General features: G+C 32.9%; 1 protein-coding gene across 2 annotated transcripts in view; it reads left to right on the forward strand.

The window, feature by feature from the left end:
• Window positions 1-11,748: 11,748 nt before the first annotated feature.
• The window catches only part of Naglu (N-acetyl-alpha-glucosaminidase), a 52,965-nt gene continuing 45,624 nt past the window's right edge, over window positions 11,749-19,089 (forward strand). For both annotated transcript variants that reach the window (XM_072530381.1, XM_072530380.1), the window contains exons 1-2: window positions 11,749-11,903; window positions 17,749-17,909. In XM_072530381.1, coding sequence (XP_072386482.1) covers window positions 11,843-11,903; window positions 17,749-17,909 — 222 coding nt within the window. In that variant the 5' untranslated portion in view covers window positions 11,749-11,842. The remainder of the gene's footprint in view (window positions 11,904-17,748; window positions 17,910-19,089) is intronic.

A 19,089-nucleotide genomic window follows, 5' to 3' on the forward strand; every position in this document is an offset into this window, starting at 1 on the left:
AATAGATAGCACTAACATCAGCAGAAATAGGAAGCGATCACAAATTGGTATTGTGCCGAATGAAAACACATATATGTGATAACAAAACACCGAAATACACCACAAAGATAAAAGTCGAAAGCTTACAGGATGACTCGACAAGATACCTATTCCAGAAAAGAAGAACCGAGAAAAACAGAAATACATATATCACAGAAAGTGATGGAGTCGAAGAAAGCTGAACAATACTTAAGTCTAATATCTTATCCTCGGCCAAGAAAGTTCTCGGTAAAAGAAATATAAGTAAAGTGAAGGAAAAATGTAAAGAAAACAAAAAAGCTTACCTGAAATACATGTCAACCAAAACACAAGAGGCATAACATAATTACAAGACAATTAGAAACGTAACACATGCACTTATAAGAAAAATAAAAAATGGTCACTGGGAACGTTTTTCGAAAGAAATGGAACATAATTTTTCTCGTCTGCAAAAGGAAATATAGCGCTTCATCAGACGTCAAAGAACGGAGGTAAAGTAACTAATAGAACTAAAATACATAAAAAATGATACGTGGATTGACTACCTAAAAAAGCTATATACAGGAGAAGAACAAACGATGCTAGAACCGGAAATATCAGAAATTACAACATATAAAGAACTTAATATAAATGTACAGGAAGTTTGGAAAATACTTGAAAACCTGAGGAACAGAAAAGCAGCAGGTCAAGACGAGATACCAAACGAATACTGAAATATTGTGGAGCAGCAATGACAGAACAATTAACAATATTAATTAATAAAATTATAAAACACAATAAAATGCCGGAAGAATGGAGAAGGAGCGAACTAACTCTACTATATAAAAAAGGAGATAAAAACAGACAAAAAACTACAGAAGTATAAACTTGTTAAATACTACGCTAAAACTTACAACTAAAATTTTACAAGTGCTAATTAATCACAATATAAGTTTAGCAGATGAACAACCGGGTTTTTTAAGTGGTAGATCGTGTACAGATGCAAAATTCGTTATAAAGCAAATTACTGAGAAATCACTGAAGTATAATAGACTAGCATTTCTGTGTCTGATTGACCTAAAGAAAGCGTTTGACAGAGTAAGACTGAAAGATGTAATCCATCTTCTGTATAATAGAGAAGCTCTCCTAAATATTATAAAAACTATCGAAAACATCGACCAAAACAACAAAATTGAAGTCAGAATAGAGGGACAACTTACAGAACCTATAGAAATAGGCAGCAGAATAAGACAAGGGGATTCGTTGAGATTGAGCCCCATGCTCTTCAATTTGATCATGGATCAAATCATCAAAAGCGTTAACAAACGAAGAGGATACAGAATGGGAAACAAAGAAATTAAAATACTCCGTTACGCAGATGACGCAATATTAATAGCCCAAGATGAAGATAGTCTGCAAAGATTGGTCCACAAATTTAACATAAGAGCAAAAGAATTTAATATGACAATCTCATCTCAGAAAACTAAAACCATAGTAGTCAGCACAGGACCACAGATGTAAAATAGAAATTGATGGCATTAGCAGAAACAAGACCCGACACAGCCACAACGCAAAGAATAATGGACGCGGCAGAGATGAGAGTACTGAGAAGAATTACAGGAAATACTCTGAGAAATCGAAAAGAAAATGTAACGTATAGTGTATAAATATTGTTCTGGCTAATTGGCTCAGTTCCAGTGCCATAAAACAAAACACACACACACACACACACACAGTGTATAAATGAATGGATACAAAATAGAAAAAAAGAATGGAATAACCACATAGGTAATGGAAATAAAATACCTGGCATTATGAATTTATTATGACAATTTCATCTCAGAAAACTAAAACAATAGTAGTCAGCAAAGAACCAACTAGATGTAAAATAAAAATTGATGGCATCAGTATTGAACAAATAATGAAAATAATATACTTGAACTTTATTTTACTGTAGTTTTGAAATTTTAAACTTTCTAGTGGGTATCTTTATGTCTTTATTACCAATTGTTATTAACATGCGTTTACACAACGTTATAACGTTGTGTATTATAAAAGTATTCTATTTCTTTTTATCGTAGTAAGTCATTACTCAGACAAAATATTTTGGTGTCTTATGGTATTGGTAACTTGATTCTGTAATAAAATTCATGGCAGACGACAAGCGGTTTCATAACCACTAAACATATCTATTTCTTTATTGTTTCCGTATATATTATGTGTTACAGTTATGATATTATGTTCGGTCTAATTGTTTTAAAAACTTTGTCGCTTGTATAAGCTTTAACTTTAATAATAATTTTATAGACCTTAATCATTTAGAAGTAAATGTATATATAATTTTTTTTCTGTCACGTGGTTTAAATATAGTTCTTATTATATATATGAGCAGAAAATAACACTTATTTCAGTTCGTACGATTTGCGGTAATTTATTTAATGTTAATTCTGGAATTTCACGTTTATACTCAGTTTCTGTTGTTCCGCTTATTTATCTGAGAGATGTTACTTTTTTTTCTTGTTATTATTTCTCTTTATAAGCAATTTTACTTGTTCATTGGTGGAATAATACCTCTATGGAAGGTTATCACTTCATTTTTTGCGCGATCATCCGATACTTCTTCTGCCGATTCATGACTTATCTCTTCCAATTTTGACGTCACGGGTCTCCTCCATTCTGCTTATGTAATTATTCCATTCTTTTTTTCTATTTTGTGTAAATTCATTTATACACTTTACGTTACATTTTCTTCTAATGTCTTCACTTCTCTTTTGATTTCTCAGCGTATTTCCTATAATTGTTCTCAGTACTCTCATCTCTGCCGTTTCCATTATTCTTTGCGTTGTGGCTGTGCCGGGTCTTGTTTCTGAAGCATATGTCATTATTTGTCTTACACTGGCTTTATAAATTGATATCATCTCAGTGTTAATGTGTCTGTTTAGCCATATAGTGTTATTAAGGCATCCTGCCAGTCTATTTGCTTTTAGTACTTGATCTCTCATTTCTTTGTCCAGGTCTCTATTAAGTTTTTTCTAATTCCACACTAATAGTCTCCTATTTGATAGTTCACCTATTCAATCAATCGTTATAGGTTTATCAGAAAAAAATCTGTATATCCTAATAATTAATATATAGCTTATACCGCTATAGTTTGTGCACTACATTTTATCATCCCTTTTGTGTATGGGTATGCTTTTCGGCAAGTTGGTACTTGCTCTTACTTTTAAATTGACAGGTTAGCTGTTTAACTGCCTATACTGAACTTTCTTCTTCATATTGCAAATATATATAAAAATTAATAAAAACCACTCTGACATACCATTGACTGAAATATTGGAGACCCTATATTATTCAATCAATGGAAATACTAAGATCACACGGGGGGAATATTATGGGTTATTTCTGGTTTCGTCATAATTTACACTAGTAAGTAAGTAAGTTCGTGTAACCTTCTGGCCAAGGTCTAGTGTTAGGGTTTTCAGGTCGCGCAAGCGCCCCTAACATGACTTAACGACTACTTTCGTAGCCGGGACCGACGGCTTTACGTACCCTCCGAAGCACGGTGGCAGCGCAGTTAAATTAGAAATTGAAAATTTTGTTGGTGCCAGGATTCAAACCCGGGCCCTCCAGCTTGTTAAACCAGTAACACAGCCACTGAGCTACGGCTGCCACATAATTTACACTGAAAATACTAACAAGAGAGTGCTTTCACTTCCACATGTTAAAATTGATATATAGTACCAACAGATGCTAGTTATATACCATCAGTACTAATAAAATGGAAACTATTAAATTAATATCAATTTCATTTAATCAAACGTACTAACCTTAAACATGGTCATTTAAGGAAACACCTCAAAAATATTGACAAAAAATTAAAAATAGCTTAAGCGTTATACAAGTAACAGAGCAGCAAAGCTCACAGCATGAGAATATTGCCTCGTACTTTTATATAGCAATTTGTTCTCACAATTTTATAGTTTTTTGAAAAATGAACTCCGATTAGAAGATTAAAACGTCAAACAAAATGTAAAAACCTATTCATATTTTGTGATACAAAATCTTCAATTTCGATATTGAATATTCTTAATAAATGTATAATCTAATATTTAAGCCTGTTTATGTTTTACAGACTTGGAAAACACTAAACAGACAAATATTTATTCCTTTATGTACTAGGTTCTAAAAAAAGTGTACTCAAAACAAATAAATATTATCTACCAAGTGTTTTATTCCAGTTTCATATGAAAGCACCAGATATTAGATATGTATTATAAATTTCGTCATAGGTGCAAATTTGAGATAAAAACCAAATGATAGAGCATATAGTGAAATATAAATATCTTAGAATACCTGTATCGAGCGAGGATAAGATAAGGTTATTGATGAGGAAAAAAAGACCTATCGCTGAGGAAGTGAAAAAGTAATTGGCAAACGCAAATGAAATATGCATTACAATTTATCATGATACACATATATTCGTACTGCAGAAACAAGACAATTAATAAACACGTTCAGGGAATCTTAATAATAAGCAAAATTTAACTTTTAATACACAGAAGAAATAATGATATGCAGAAGAAACACAAATTAAAAAACGTTATCCACTTATTGTACGCAAGAGAGATACCTCTAGGAAAAATCAAAACGACCGAAAATATATACCAAAATAACACAATAAAAGTAAAAGTAGAAGAAGAACCAACCGACCCTAATAAAGCTGACAATGGGATAAGGCAGGGATATTTCCTGAGTCCTCTATTGTTCAACCTGATTATGGATGAAATAATAAAAAAGTAAGAACTAAAAAAAGATACCAAATGGAAGAAAAACAAATTAAAATTGCTGTGCAAACGACGCAATACTACTCTTTCAAAATGAAGATGATTTACAACGTGTGCTGCACCAATTTCATATAACTGCCAGAAAATTTAACATGTTAATTTCCCCAAAAGAGACAAAATTCATGGTTACAACAGCAAATTTACTAAGATGTTAATTGGAGCTGAAAGGTCAGATAATAGAACAAGTGATGGAGTTTAAATATCTAGCCATCACATTATCTAGCTACGGAAAGCTCGAAACTGAAGTGGAAGATCCAGTGAATAGAGCAAACAGAGCCGCAGGCTGACTAAATGAAACAATATAAAGCAATAAAACTATCGGGAAAGAAACGAAAGGCAGAATTTACAAAACAGTCATCAGACCAATGACATACGCGGCAGAAACAAGACCTGACACAGAGAGGACAAAAAGGATATTAGAAACAGCAGAGATGAAAACACTTAGAAAAATTGATGGTAAGCCACTATGGGACAGAGCTAGAAGTACAGATATACGACGTAGATGCAAGATGGAGAAGATCAAGAACTGGTTAAGAAATAGAAGAGTAGAATGGAACGATCATATAAGCCGAATGACAACAAATAGAGTAGTAAAGATGGCAAGAGACGGTCAACCCGTAGGAAGACGATCAGTAGGAAGATCACGAAAACGATGGAACGGCAACTTACTGGAGGCACATTGAAAAATGACAGTCATGTCTATATAAATAGAAGAAGAAGAAGAAAAAGATACACAGGATAAACATTAAAATTGCTGCAAGAAAGATAAAATAAATCAGTCATATTAATGTAGAATAGCAGAGGACAGAGTGTTTAGAGAAAATAATGAATCAGTCATATTAATGTAGAATAGTAGAGGAAAGAGTATTTGTCATAGCTTTGGACAAGTGCCCAATTAAAAAAAGAACACAGGTCGTTCAAAAAAGACGGAACTCTAAAAAGAAAATAGAATAGATTTAAAAAAATAAAAGCATAAACATGTCTTTTCCTACTTTTTTAATATTGAAAATACGTAAATAGAACATTGAATTAAAATGTAATCTTTGATAATCTCTGATAAACCCATCACCTGAACAGTGGCACCGATATATGTAGTTGAAATTGTTTACACTTATTTTAACTGTTTATTTTGTTATTATCTAGATATGAGTTGCGACCGATATCACAAACTTATTTATTTTTCACAAAGAGGCTCTTTAATACCTAAAATTATTACTATACAAATCTGATTCGAAATATCGTCAAAAAGTAATACACGGCATGTAAAATTTAAATTTTTAATAAAAAGTAAAAGATTATGCATTACTTATGGGATTCAAAGAACGCGCGTTAAGGAAGATTGAAGTACTAATAAGATCACCGCAATCGGGCATACCCCGGGTAATGATTAATTAATTAATCGGCTAATTCTTCAGTCACCCCTTTAATATGATTTTGTCAAATTGGTCCTTTTTAGAACCAACTATTCTAATAACATATGTCTATAACTGTTAAGGGTATATCTAGAGATCAAGAAACTTTACTTTACTTAAACTTATCAGACATATGAGCTAAACACGAATGTAACTTATCTCTAGTGCAGGAAACACATATAGGGTCTAACCTAGGGTATTTGGTATATAGCTGATCGCTGAAAACCAGATCATAGATATAGACATGCTATTTCTGTCGCAAAAGAAGCAAAGAATAACTTAAAGTAAGAAAGGACAAAACCAGTCAGCCGAGAGAACATTTTAACGATGTTGAGCTTGGATCCACCATCTACATATTTAATGAAAAATAATACAACTACCGACATTGAGGATCTGAGCACAAAGCTTATTACGAAACCTGGACCAAAAACACTCTACAATGGCTTATCCTCATGATGAACAACTGTATTCAAATTATGGAGATAGCCAAAATTTAGAGACAAGCCAAAGTTGTTACCTTGCTTAAACTTGGCAAAAAAAAGACGGGTACGAAAAATATCCGGTATCAGGGGTGGTATTTTTCAACCAATTTAAGACACCTTAAATTACAGAATATTTCTCCAAAAATTGTCTGCGTATGCCAACATAAGAGAATATTTTTTGTATCACTCACTGGTAAGAGTAGCAGATGAAGAACGGTCTCGCTTGGGGTAGCATAAAGGCACCTACACTGTATAACATTTACACAAACAAACGATCCATACCGGTAGATACTAGGACTTCTATTATATAGACGAGACACCTATTATTGCACAATAAAAATAAACTATGAATAAATTTTCAGCCAAAACCCCTGAAAAACTCGTGGGTGCTCCTTCAATTTCCTCAACATAGACGTTTTCACAAAACTGAACATCCAATCTTGTCATAAAATCATTGAACTGTAGACTTCCTATAAATTCCTTGAAAATAGTTTGTATCACACCGGGTCAGTCATAGATTATTGTTTAAAACTAAAAGGTAAATTGAGGACCAGAAATAATATTCTTCGCAAGCTTGTCAGCTAAAAATGAGGCGCACGTCCTTCCGCCCTTAAAACATAGACGCTTGTACTATATGCTTCTGCTGCCAAATATACCTTGTTAGAGAAATTAACCATTCTTTCTTTTTGTGCACACTACTACCCATTTTAACACAAAAATATCTATTGTAGCACTTAACCATATTTATTTTGAGATAACCTTCTATCGAGATATCACATGTAGTACACAAATAAAACCAGAACTAAAATATTAAAAAAGTTTTATACAATATATCGCAGAAGATTGAATAAAATAAAAGTAGTTTTTATTAATCAGATGCTTACATAAAATGTACAAAGACACTCACGTAAACAAAATATATTACGAAATTTCTGTAATTAAAAAAAACATCAAGTCCGGCATTGAACTAATAAAATTATATTAAATGAAAAAACATCATCTTTAAAAATACAGAAAAAATAAAATTTTCTATGCAAGCGAACATTCCATTCAATAATAAGCCCAAATCCTTTTGTATCTTCATACCTGTTTTTTAAAGAACCAGTTACATTTTAGTACGTAGTTATACCAGGTAATATGATATCCTCTGTTACACAGTGTTATGCGTATGACATTCCACTGTCTACAAACAGTAGATAAAAATAAGGAGCCCATATAAACCGTTCAGGGTATATGTTGAAAATATACGGTATAATCGCACAGTTGCCAAACTCTCAGAGCTTAGTTAAACCGATAAACGTATGGTTCAAATATACAATGAAGAAGATCTGAACGACCCCTATAATATATACACGTGAACTAAGCGATATACATTTATGATACAGGGGTAATTACGGGCTCCAAAAAATTTTGATAAATTATTAAACTCTACATGCTGATGAATCGACTGAACCAATATTACGGAATTGTCAAGTGAGCTCCGTATATCGGTATCCACTTGACCACGGAGCTCAATTGAACCTGAATTTTAACATGGGCGGAGTTCACTTAATGCCGTAGATATATATATATATATATATATATATATATATATATATCATATATATAAACACCATAGAATTCAGAGACAAATCATCAACAATAGAAAGAATAAATAGAAGGATCGAAATAAAAATATTGGGAAATATCAAAGATACGAGAATTGGAGCTCAGCTTCATAAAAAGAGCTTAGAAGGTTAAAGTTTACGGATTAAACAAAAAGAGAAATCAAATGATTTCTACCTGGCGAAACCGAATTCAAAGGACGGGAATGATTTTTGTTTTGGTTCAGAGTAGTGGCTATACCGCTCTGAGGAGACCTAAAGAGGTCGAAATACGTATAAGCGGCTGTCGCTGCCCTGTATCAAAACAAAAATCTAACACCGTCATTATGTTTTACGGATTAAATATGAATAAGATATCTATTATAAAGAATAAGATATCTATTAAAAAGAATAGGATATATATTAAAAAGAATAAGATAGAACTAAATTGCTTTATTATACAATGAATATCTTTGTTTATTTTCAACTGTACTATTATGTTAGTAATTGTTGTACATTTATGCCTTTTGAATAATTATTTAGATTGTTATATTAAAAAATTCAATTCAATTGTAGATTAGTATAAAATAATATATTGTATCATATTTAATACATTATTACATTAGTAAGGAAAATATATGTAAATAAAAGAGTTACAGTTTTTTTATTTTAAAATAAACGAATTTGTCAGTTGTTCCAGTGCCTCTACGACCCAAACTTGACTTTGAATTCTTCAAATTTATGCCTTCAACATTATTATTATTAGTGGAATATTGTTAAAGCAGAAATAACAGAACAATTAACAACATTAATTAATAAAATTATAAAACCGCAAAATACCGGAAAAATGGAGAACGAGCAAACTAATTCTACTATTTAAAAAAGGAGATAAAAAACAGCCAGGAAACTACAGAGGTATAAACTTGTTAAATACTACGATAAAACTTACAACTAAAATTTTACAAGAACTAATGAATCAGAGACTTAAGAAAGATTGACTTAAGAAAGCATTTGACAGATTCAGACTCAAAGATACAGAACCTGTAGAAATAGGCAGCGGAATAAGACCAAGGGACTATTTGAGCCCTATGCTCTTCAATTTAATCATGGATGAAATCATCAAAAGCGTTAACAAAAAGACGACGCAATATTCCAAGATGAAGATAGTCTGCAAAGACTGGTCTACAGCTTTAACATAAGAGCAAAAGGAATTTAATATGACAACCACATCTCAGAAAACTAAAGCAATAGTAATCAGCAAAGAACCAACCAGATGTAAAATAGAAATTGATGGCATTAATATTGAAGAAAATAATAGAAATAAAATACCTTGGAATTACACTGTACAGCTATGGAGACACTGTACCTAGACAAAGAAGTGAGAGATCAAGTACAAAAAGCAAAAAGACTGGCAGAATGCCGTAATTACACTATACAGCGAAACAGACACATTAACACTGAGACGAAGTCCAGAATAAAGCCAGTGTAAGACCAATAATGACATATACCTCAGAAACAAGACTCGACACAACCACAACACAAAGGCTACTGGAAACGGCAGAGATAAGAGTACTGAGAAGAATTACAGAAAATACGCTGAGAGATCGAAAGAAAAGTGAAAAAATTAGAAGAAGATGTAACGTAAGTGTGTAAATGAATCTTCTTCTTCAAGTGCCATCTCCGCAGCGGAGGTCGGCAATCATCATAGCTATTCGGACTTTTGATAAATGAATGGACAGAAAATAAAAAAAAAATGAAGTAACTACATAAGCAGAATGGGGGAGACCAGTGTAGTCAAAATAACATAAGGTAAGTCACCAATCGGCAGAAGAAGTATCGGACGACCGCGCAAAAGATGAAGTGACAACCTTCCATATAGGTATTAATTCGCCGATGAACAAGCAGAATTGCTTATAAAGAGGAAGAAGAGAAAGAAGACGAACTTGGTATACCTAATAAGGGCCATCTCGAATATTTATAATTTTAAATGTTTTTATTCTGAATTTATTTATGATTTAGCGTTTTATAATCAGATATCTCTATTAGATAGGCGTATATAAGTTAAAAAAGGATAGGGAACATCCTTCAAACATAGTAGGAAACTACAATACTGTGCCGGAAGAGCCTTACTTCGAATTACGAAAAGAAAGATCAGAAAGATCTTCTAGAATAGTAAGAGGTCCTTACCAACCACAACTAGAACAGTTTCCAGCCAACATAACAGGCAAAGTAAAAAACGTTAGTCGGTCGTTTTACCCACTTAGTATTCTAACTTCAAATGTTTGAAATATAGTCCAAGAAAAGATGCCGCTTTCTGTTTTTTGTGCAGATGTTTTGGCATTAATGACAGTACTAAGCCTGAATTGATAGAGACTGCGTTTATTTCTAGTGGATTTTCATCATGGAATAAAGCTACAGAACCATTTAAAATGCATTAAAATACAAGATACGATGAATCTAGCACAGAAACATCGAGTTATAACGTGAATTAGCTCGTAGATCTTTAAATTCAAAAACAGGCTGAACTTAAAGCCAGAAAAAAGCAGCTACAAAAAAAAATTAGATTAAATGAAGAAACTAATTGACATAATTATAGTTCTAGTAAAATGTGAAAAACCTCTTCGTGGTCATGATGAAACGAACAAAATCAATGAAAAAGGATTGTTTCTCGAAATTGTACAACTTTTTAAAAAATATGACCTTAAATTTAAGGCATACTTGGAATCAGCTCCAAAAAATTGCTCTTATCTTAGCAACTAAATTCAAAACGATATTTTATATTTTCTTAAAAATGTAAGGGATATTACGAAGGAAGTAAAAGAGAAGCCTCTTTTTGTGATTGCAGATGAGACTTCTTATGTCTTTATCGCGATATAGCATTGTTGAGTCATCAGCATAAACTGATACAAATGCATCAGCCATTACATATGGTAGTTCATTAATATACAAAATAAATATAATAAAATGAAAAATAAAACTTAACGACACTCACTTGAAATCTCTCCATCCAAAAACCGTGCTGCTTGTTATACTGCAACTTGGAATCAGCAAAATTTAAAACAACTTATAAAACGAAGCTCCGCTAAGAGAAAAATTATTTTAAAACAATAACAGGTAACAGGTTATACTTTTAATGCGAAGCTCGCAATTATGTAATAGGGACATCATGTAACAAGGGAATCCCCGAATTGCAAAGGCTCACTTTACTGACATCTGGCTGTGAATAGTTAATATTTAATTTTAATAGTTATTGATATAAATTTTTGGATGAAATATAAACCGCACAACTTTAAAATCGCATAAAAATAATCCGCATAAAAAGAGACCTTACTGTATATCCAAAATAAAAATTAAATTATGGGCATCTCCAAGCCGACCCTGTAAAATATTATTAGCTTATCATAACGAGCCCAGTGTCAAGGTTCAATTAGATTTTATGAAGCTGTACTAAATCTAATTGCATTAACGGTCTAAGGCGTAAGATTTTTCCGTAACAATAGTGAAATAAATAAATAATTGATGAGATGAAGATAATCTATTTCTGTGCTGTATTGGTTTATATCATAAATAATGTGGAATCTAACAGTAAGTCATTAGAATATAAGGATATAATTTATAAATTGTAACTAACTTACAATTAATATAATTTATAATTTATAATTTATAAATTGTAATAACAGGTTAGAAAATTCAGGATAGGGTCTTGGAAGTCGTATACGTAAGAGAATGGAGTTTGTACATGCGTTTAAAAGAAGGAGAGTACACATCGCTTGCATTTGCATCATCATCACCATCCAGCCCTTTGCGTCTACTGCTTAACATATGCCTTTCTCATTTTTGTCCATTTTGCTCTATCTTGAGCACTTTTCATCCAATTTCTTGACATTTTCTTGAGATCGTCAGTTCAACAAGTAGGGAATCTTTCTCTACTTCTTTTATCTAACCTCGGCCTCCACTCAAACAACCTCTTCGTCCACCTTTCATTACTGATTCGGGCGACGTGTCCGGCCCAATTCCATTTCAGTGTGGAAATTCGGGAAATTACATCGGTAACTCCTGTTCTTCGTTTTAAGTCTTCATGTCTAACTCGGTCATGAAGCGATATACTCAGCATTGACTTTTCCATTTTCCTCAGAGCTATTTGCAGCGTTTTAGAGGTTGTAGTAGTCAATGTCAAAGTTTCGGCACCATAGGCCATCACAGACAACACACATTGGTCAAATGTTTTACGTTTTAAAGAAATTGGTATATCGCTTTAAAAGATGTTTTTGAGTTTTCCATAGGCTGTCCATGCTAGGTTTATTCTTCTTCATAGTTCGTATGTTTGGTTGTCCCTTGTGATCTTTATTTCGTATCCAAGGTATATGTATTTTTCCATCAACTCTACTTCGTTGTCTCCAATATTCATATTTCTGCTAGGTACTAAATTTTTCATGACTTTTGTTTCGGAGATGTTTATTTTAAGACCTACACTGGCACACACTAACTAAAGTTCATGTAGCATTGTACATATCTCCTTGAGGTTTTTCGAGAACAAAACTATGTCGTCTGAGAATATCAAATTTTGTTAATCTTCCACGGTCAATGTTCAGGCCTTTCTCTTCCCACCTTCCCACAAGTTTTTTATAAGCATATTTTAGTACTCTAGACTCCTCTGCCGATGAGGATATAATCCGTATTTTTATGTAGTTACTCCGACATAGTTGCGTTTTTGTATGTATTTTAAATTAACCTTGTATATGGCTTTATGGAAATCTACAAAAGCCACAACGAGTGGTCGATTGCGTTCGATAGTCTTTTCTATTACCGTTTTAATGTTCTGTAGGTGATCATTTGTTCCAAATCCGGTACAAAATCCCGCTTGCTCTATAGGCTGGTAGAAATCAAGTTTTTTCTCAAGACGAGTCGTTACTATTCCTGTAAGAAGTTTTTGTTTTTTATTTTTTTAGCTTTTCTTAGGGCTAGTTTTATGTCGTCTATTGTGATTCTATTCCTTGGCTGACATTGCCCATTTTCCTTGTTAATATTTCTCTGCTATTTGCTTTGTGTTGGCATTTGCAGACAAAGTGGAAAGGCCAAAGAGCGAAAGCACTAAGTGTACATTGTTACACATACAAAAAAAATCCTTATATGATCAATTATTATGTATAGATATACTTCATTCTACGATTGTTTTATAATATGAGGTGATTTTAATACACATGTGAGTAAATTCAAGTGAGGATATAAAGCGAATAAAGGACCAGGTTTTGGAATTAGGAGTGTGCTAGAGCTGACAAATTGGAATCGAATATTTCTGTAATTGCAATTAATAGAATTACATTGAAGGATATATGAAAAAATCGAAGCATCCGAAAATCATTCATAAATCTTGAGAAAGCATATGATTGAGTTCCTAGAGGATTTATGCATCATACATGGAACAGTGGAGGTCTTGAATAATTGAATACTTTTGAAACCCCAAAAAGATGCAAAAATTTTACCACTTATACCCCCGGGATTTCCCTAAAACCCCCTTGAGTTGGTGAGGTGGGGGCAGGGGGGAAAAATATCGATTTACCAAGAATCTGTTCGCCGTAAAAAAAGTGTTCTCAACACGAAATGTAGATGAAATAATTGTAAACAAAAATGTTTATTACCACTTTTTGTGTAGAATGAACCGATCTCTCGGAAACAACGTTTGAAGCGACCGACAATTTTGAATGTCAGTTACGGAAGTAAAATCAATTTTTTAAATAAAATTTGTTCAGAGTGTCCTATTGACAAAAACCAAAACGCGGTTTAAAGATGAAGAGCGCAGATGGTGTACGTGATTTTTGCATTTTGCTGCAAAGAAGGTCAGTTTCTCATTGCGCGATTTTTGTCATTTTTTACGATTCTCATAAAGACAATAAAATTGATCACTACCATTGACAGTTCACTATGTAATTTCCATTGTTAGAGCCTAATCTTCAAGGGCATTTAGCATGAAATTTCGATTTTAAGTTTTGGCAACAAATAGCAATGGGAAGCATTTGCAATATGCCTAAAAACACTGAATTTAAATTTTCACGTAACAAACGATCTAAAATATTTAAAACTCCTTCTTTTCGATTGCACAAGTACGTTTTTGTCCCCATAAATGCCCCATATTTGTTGATAAAACTCAAAATCGAAATGTAAAGCTATAACAGGTTTTAAAGATTAAGATATACCAATGGAAATTCTAAACTACAGCGGCCAGTCAATGGAAGTGATAAATTTTATTGATCTCATAAGAATGACAAAAATCTCCCAACGTGTATTTATTGACAGTTTTAGAGAAACTGACTTAATTTACGGCAAAATGCAAAAATTGCAAAGAGACCGAATTTTTACCGCCGACTTGTTACAAATGTTACAAATTTAAAAAATTGATTTCACGCGCGTAACTGTCATTTAAAATCGCCGGTCGCTCCAAGCGTTGTTTCTGAGAGAACGATTTATTTTACACAAGTGTTAGTAGACATTTTTGTTAAAAATGATCTCAGCTAAATTTCTTGTTTGAAACGTTTTTTCTTCTTCGTACAAATTCTTGCGTTATTTCGTTATTTTACGTTCCCCTCCCTACGAGGAGAGTTTGAGGAGGAAGCCGGGGGCAGGAGTGGCAAACTTTTTGACAACTTTTTGGAAGTCCTAAAATTGAAATTCTCAGCAAAATTCAGCTTATTCCTATGACTTTTTGGGGTCAAATCTATCTTTGTTATACCTATAATGAATGCATCGCTCCATTGACCTTTGACTAACTTGAATTTCGTGATCAAGTTTGAAAGTTTGAAAGACCTTTAAGTGACTTTCTTTAGTATTCAAGTTTAGCAGCCGTATGTCATGATTTGTAGTATTCACTGATCGAATGCTTTTTCTTCAGGTGGAGTGGCATCTTCGATTTGAATATAACTGCATTTCTACCAAAAGATGCCTAAGACAGTTTTATTCTTCTGTTGATTTCTGGGAGAAGGAAGCCAGATTTATGTAATAATTGTCTCAGGTATACATACTCGTCTACTTTCTCAAGTGCAGTATTGTTTATTATTACATCTTGTCCATCCAGGCTACTTTCACTGCTAGCTGCATTAGGTAGCTTATAAGTTCTTTTAGTTCTGAAGGATTTTTAGCAATCAGAACGATGTCCTCTGCAAATCTTAGATGGCTGAGATATTCTGGATCAATGGATAGGCATTTTTCTGCCAGTTCATTTTGCTGTATATATTTTCTATTGTTGCAGTGAAGAGCTTTGGTGAGCGTCTCCTTGTTGGACGCCTCTGGTACTGGGAAATTCTGGAAAGTTTTCATAAATTTTTACCTTTTCCTTGGCTGTATATATTTGTTAAAGTCTCTATGTACAGTTTGTCAATGCATTGGTTGGACAAAACTTCTATTACTGCCTTCGGATATATATATGTAGAATCGAAATTTATAAAGGTTAATGCTAGCGGTATTCCATATTCTTTAGCTCTACTCCATACTTTTCGAATCGTATGAATATGATCCACGGTACTGAATCCACTTCTAAAGCCAGCTTGTTCTCTTGGTTGTGCAACATCTAATGCATTTGTTAATCTGTTGTTGATGATCTTTGTGTATACCTTGTAAATGTTTGGTAGTTGACTTACAGATCTGTAGATTTTTGGCTATCTTTCTTATGAGTGAGAATTATGTTTGCTGTATTCCAGTGATCTGGTTTGTATCTTGATCTTAGGCAGTTCGTAAATATGCCTGCTAAGATTTTCCAGGTTTTTTTGCCAGCGTATTTAAGCAGTTCCACTGTTATGTCATCTATTCCAGCTGTTTTACCGCTTTTCATTTTTGTAATTGTCGATTCTTCTTCTTCCGTAAGGACTTCTAGTACATATTCTTGGTTAATGATTGCTTCTTTAAGTGTTTCAGGGCTTTATATAGTTTGCAGTAGAATTTAGTCACGAGTTGTATTATTTCATTTCTGTCTGTAATTCTGGTGTTTTTTTTGTTAAAGTAACGATTTGCTTCTTCCCAATGAACGCTTTTCTTGTTTTCTTACAGTCTTTTCTATTTTGGATTGCATTTTCTACCAGTCTTTTATTGTATTTTCTGATGTCTTCCTTAATACTTTTCCTTAGTAGCTTTGTTTACTATTTTTACTATGTTTGCTATGTTTACTATGATTACTCAATTTACCAGGTTTACTATATTTATTATGTTCATTTTCTTTTTGCGGGAATGCGATTCCTTGTGCTCTATCAAGTATGATTTTCATTAATTGAGAGCTATCGATTTTCGATTTTATCAATTGTTCTTTGGTAGTAATTTGAGTTATTTTAGAATGTTAATATTTATACTGGTTACTATTAGTTTTGTGATTTAACTTTATTTTTCTAGTTTTTCGTTCTTAGTGGTTTCATTTGGCGCTACCCAAGTTCATTTTTTTTTATCATTTCTTAAAAAATGTATTTGCAAGAGACATGTTATTGTTGGCAGTATTGTGCCAACTGAACTTGTGTTTTCCCCCTTTTCTTTCTCTCACCGAGTCCATACTTTTCCATGACTTGTTCCTTGCCGTTTCTCTTTGCCACTTTGGCATTAAAGTCACCAATTAAATACTTGAAGTGACTTTTATTGTTATTTATTGTCTCAGTTATAATATTGTAGAGTCCCTCTACTTCTTCGTCAATGTGAGTAATAATTGGGACCTATATTTGTATAATTTTTATATTGTATATCTTTGATAGCATATAAACAGTATATATATATATATATATATATATATATATATATATATATATATATATATATATATATATATATATATATATATATATTCTCAAAGCGTAGTAAATTTATAAACTAACAGTAGTTATACATAAAATGTTAATATGCTTGAAATCATTGGCCATTAATACAAGATTAGTTGTGTGTAAATAAGTTTTGCAATGAAACAAATTTTATCGTTTAAAGATAAACAAAATATTAGGTCAATGAATCAGAACAAATAATATTATATATTGCACATTAGCCATTATCAATATTGAAAGTTTTAACAAAGATATAAAATAGATACATGTAATGATTAATTGTTTATAATGGTGTATTGTGTATTTGGGGATTGATAGGCAGTGGTCAATCTGGAAATAATTCTAGACCACTCTCTATAAATCGCGAAAACAATGTATCATTACAAAACATCGGTTGCTAAAGCCTACACTACTCAATTTTTTGTTTTGGCAATAATATCAATGTGGTCCATGTATCTTGTCCATCTTTCCTTGTAATAAGCTTCTCGATACGATACCTTCGAAAAACTTGTCACTTGTGACTACCAATGCGCAAGTTTTCAGATGACATTATAAGATTCTTAGAGATATTCTGAAGATAATATTTCATAAAAATATATGTAAAAATCATTTTAATTTATCGGATAACCCCGTTTTCTTTTTAGACTTTGAATCGACGTTGGGACACATTAAACCAAAAGCTAGTGCGACAGTTCAAACTCAAGCAGTTAAGGACTTAATTTTAAGGGTACTTGATACTAAAGCTAACAAATTTTCTGTGAATGTGGATCCAACATTTAAACATAATAACAAAGAAACGTTTAAGGTAACGTATACAAGTAGGTTATTAATATTTTATATACAATTGTATACAAGGTTTGTTTAAAAAATGTAACTTATTATTTTTTTCGAAATTTTTTATTAAACGTTCACAGTAATCCTCCTCAGATGTAATGTACTTGTGCCAGGGCTTTTTTCAATTCTAGAAACACTTCGAATATGCATCTTTTGGTATAACCTTCAGCTTTTTTAACTATACGACCTTTATCGCTTTAATCGTTGCAAACCTATCGCCTTTCATGTTTTTTAGTTATGGAAAATAGAAAAAGTAAAAGTGGGCCAAGTTTGGTGAACGTTGTGGCTGAAGCATAACTAAGGTACTCTTTTTAACTCGAATAGATGAATAAGCAATGACTTACCCAAACCAAAAACAAGTAAAAAAACTGGTACACGTAGAAATAGAACATCTTGATATGGAAGAAGAAAGAAGTGGAGCAAAGAAGGACGTAGGGGTAAACGATAGAACATGTCTAACTAACTATCTATGAACTAGGTATGATGAAATAGAAGAGGAAAGGTCAGTAAACATAGAAGACTAAAGAGACAAGTTACGCTCTTTGGTTCAATTGAGTCGCAGCCCCGCGACTCTCCAGCTCATCCAGCTCTCCCCGCCAGAAACGAGTTCTCAATTGTGCCATTCCTACATCAAGGTTTGCACCAGCTGAGTGCAGTCGCATCATTGTCACTAGCGCCACCTCTTTGACATATATATCTAGAGGCGTGATGCCAATGATCAACTCCATTGCAGCAGTTGGTGTTGTTTTCATGGTACCTGTTATATTTATGCAAGCCATCCGCTGAATATGGTTTAGTTTGTTAATTGCTGTTGCCTGTAGCACTTTTGGTACCCAAGCAATAGCTCCGTAAGTTAGCATTGGCCTAATGACAGCAGTGTAGATCCAGGCGATCACCCTGGGCGTAAGGTCCCAGGTGCGTCCGACCTTTGGTCGACACTACTCATAGGCAATATATGTTCTTTTAGCTCTACCATCTAAGTGTGAGTTTCATGTTAACTTCCTGTCAAGGGTAATACCAAGGTACTTCACCTCGTCAGAAAAATTTAGACTGTAGTTTAAATCCCTTGGGGGTATTAAGCAAGTGATTCTTCTTTTCCTGGTCAAGAGGACCATCTCTTTACCAAACTCTTAGGATTTATAGATAGTGAG

The sequence above is a fragment of the Diabrotica undecimpunctata genome, chromosome 4, assembly GCF_040954645.1.
Source record: "Diabrotica undecimpunctata isolate CICGRU chromosome 4, icDiaUnde3, whole genome shotgun sequence".
NCBI classification, from domain to species: Eukaryota; Metazoa; Arthropoda; class Insecta; order Coleoptera; family Chrysomelidae; genus Diabrotica; species Diabrotica undecimpunctata.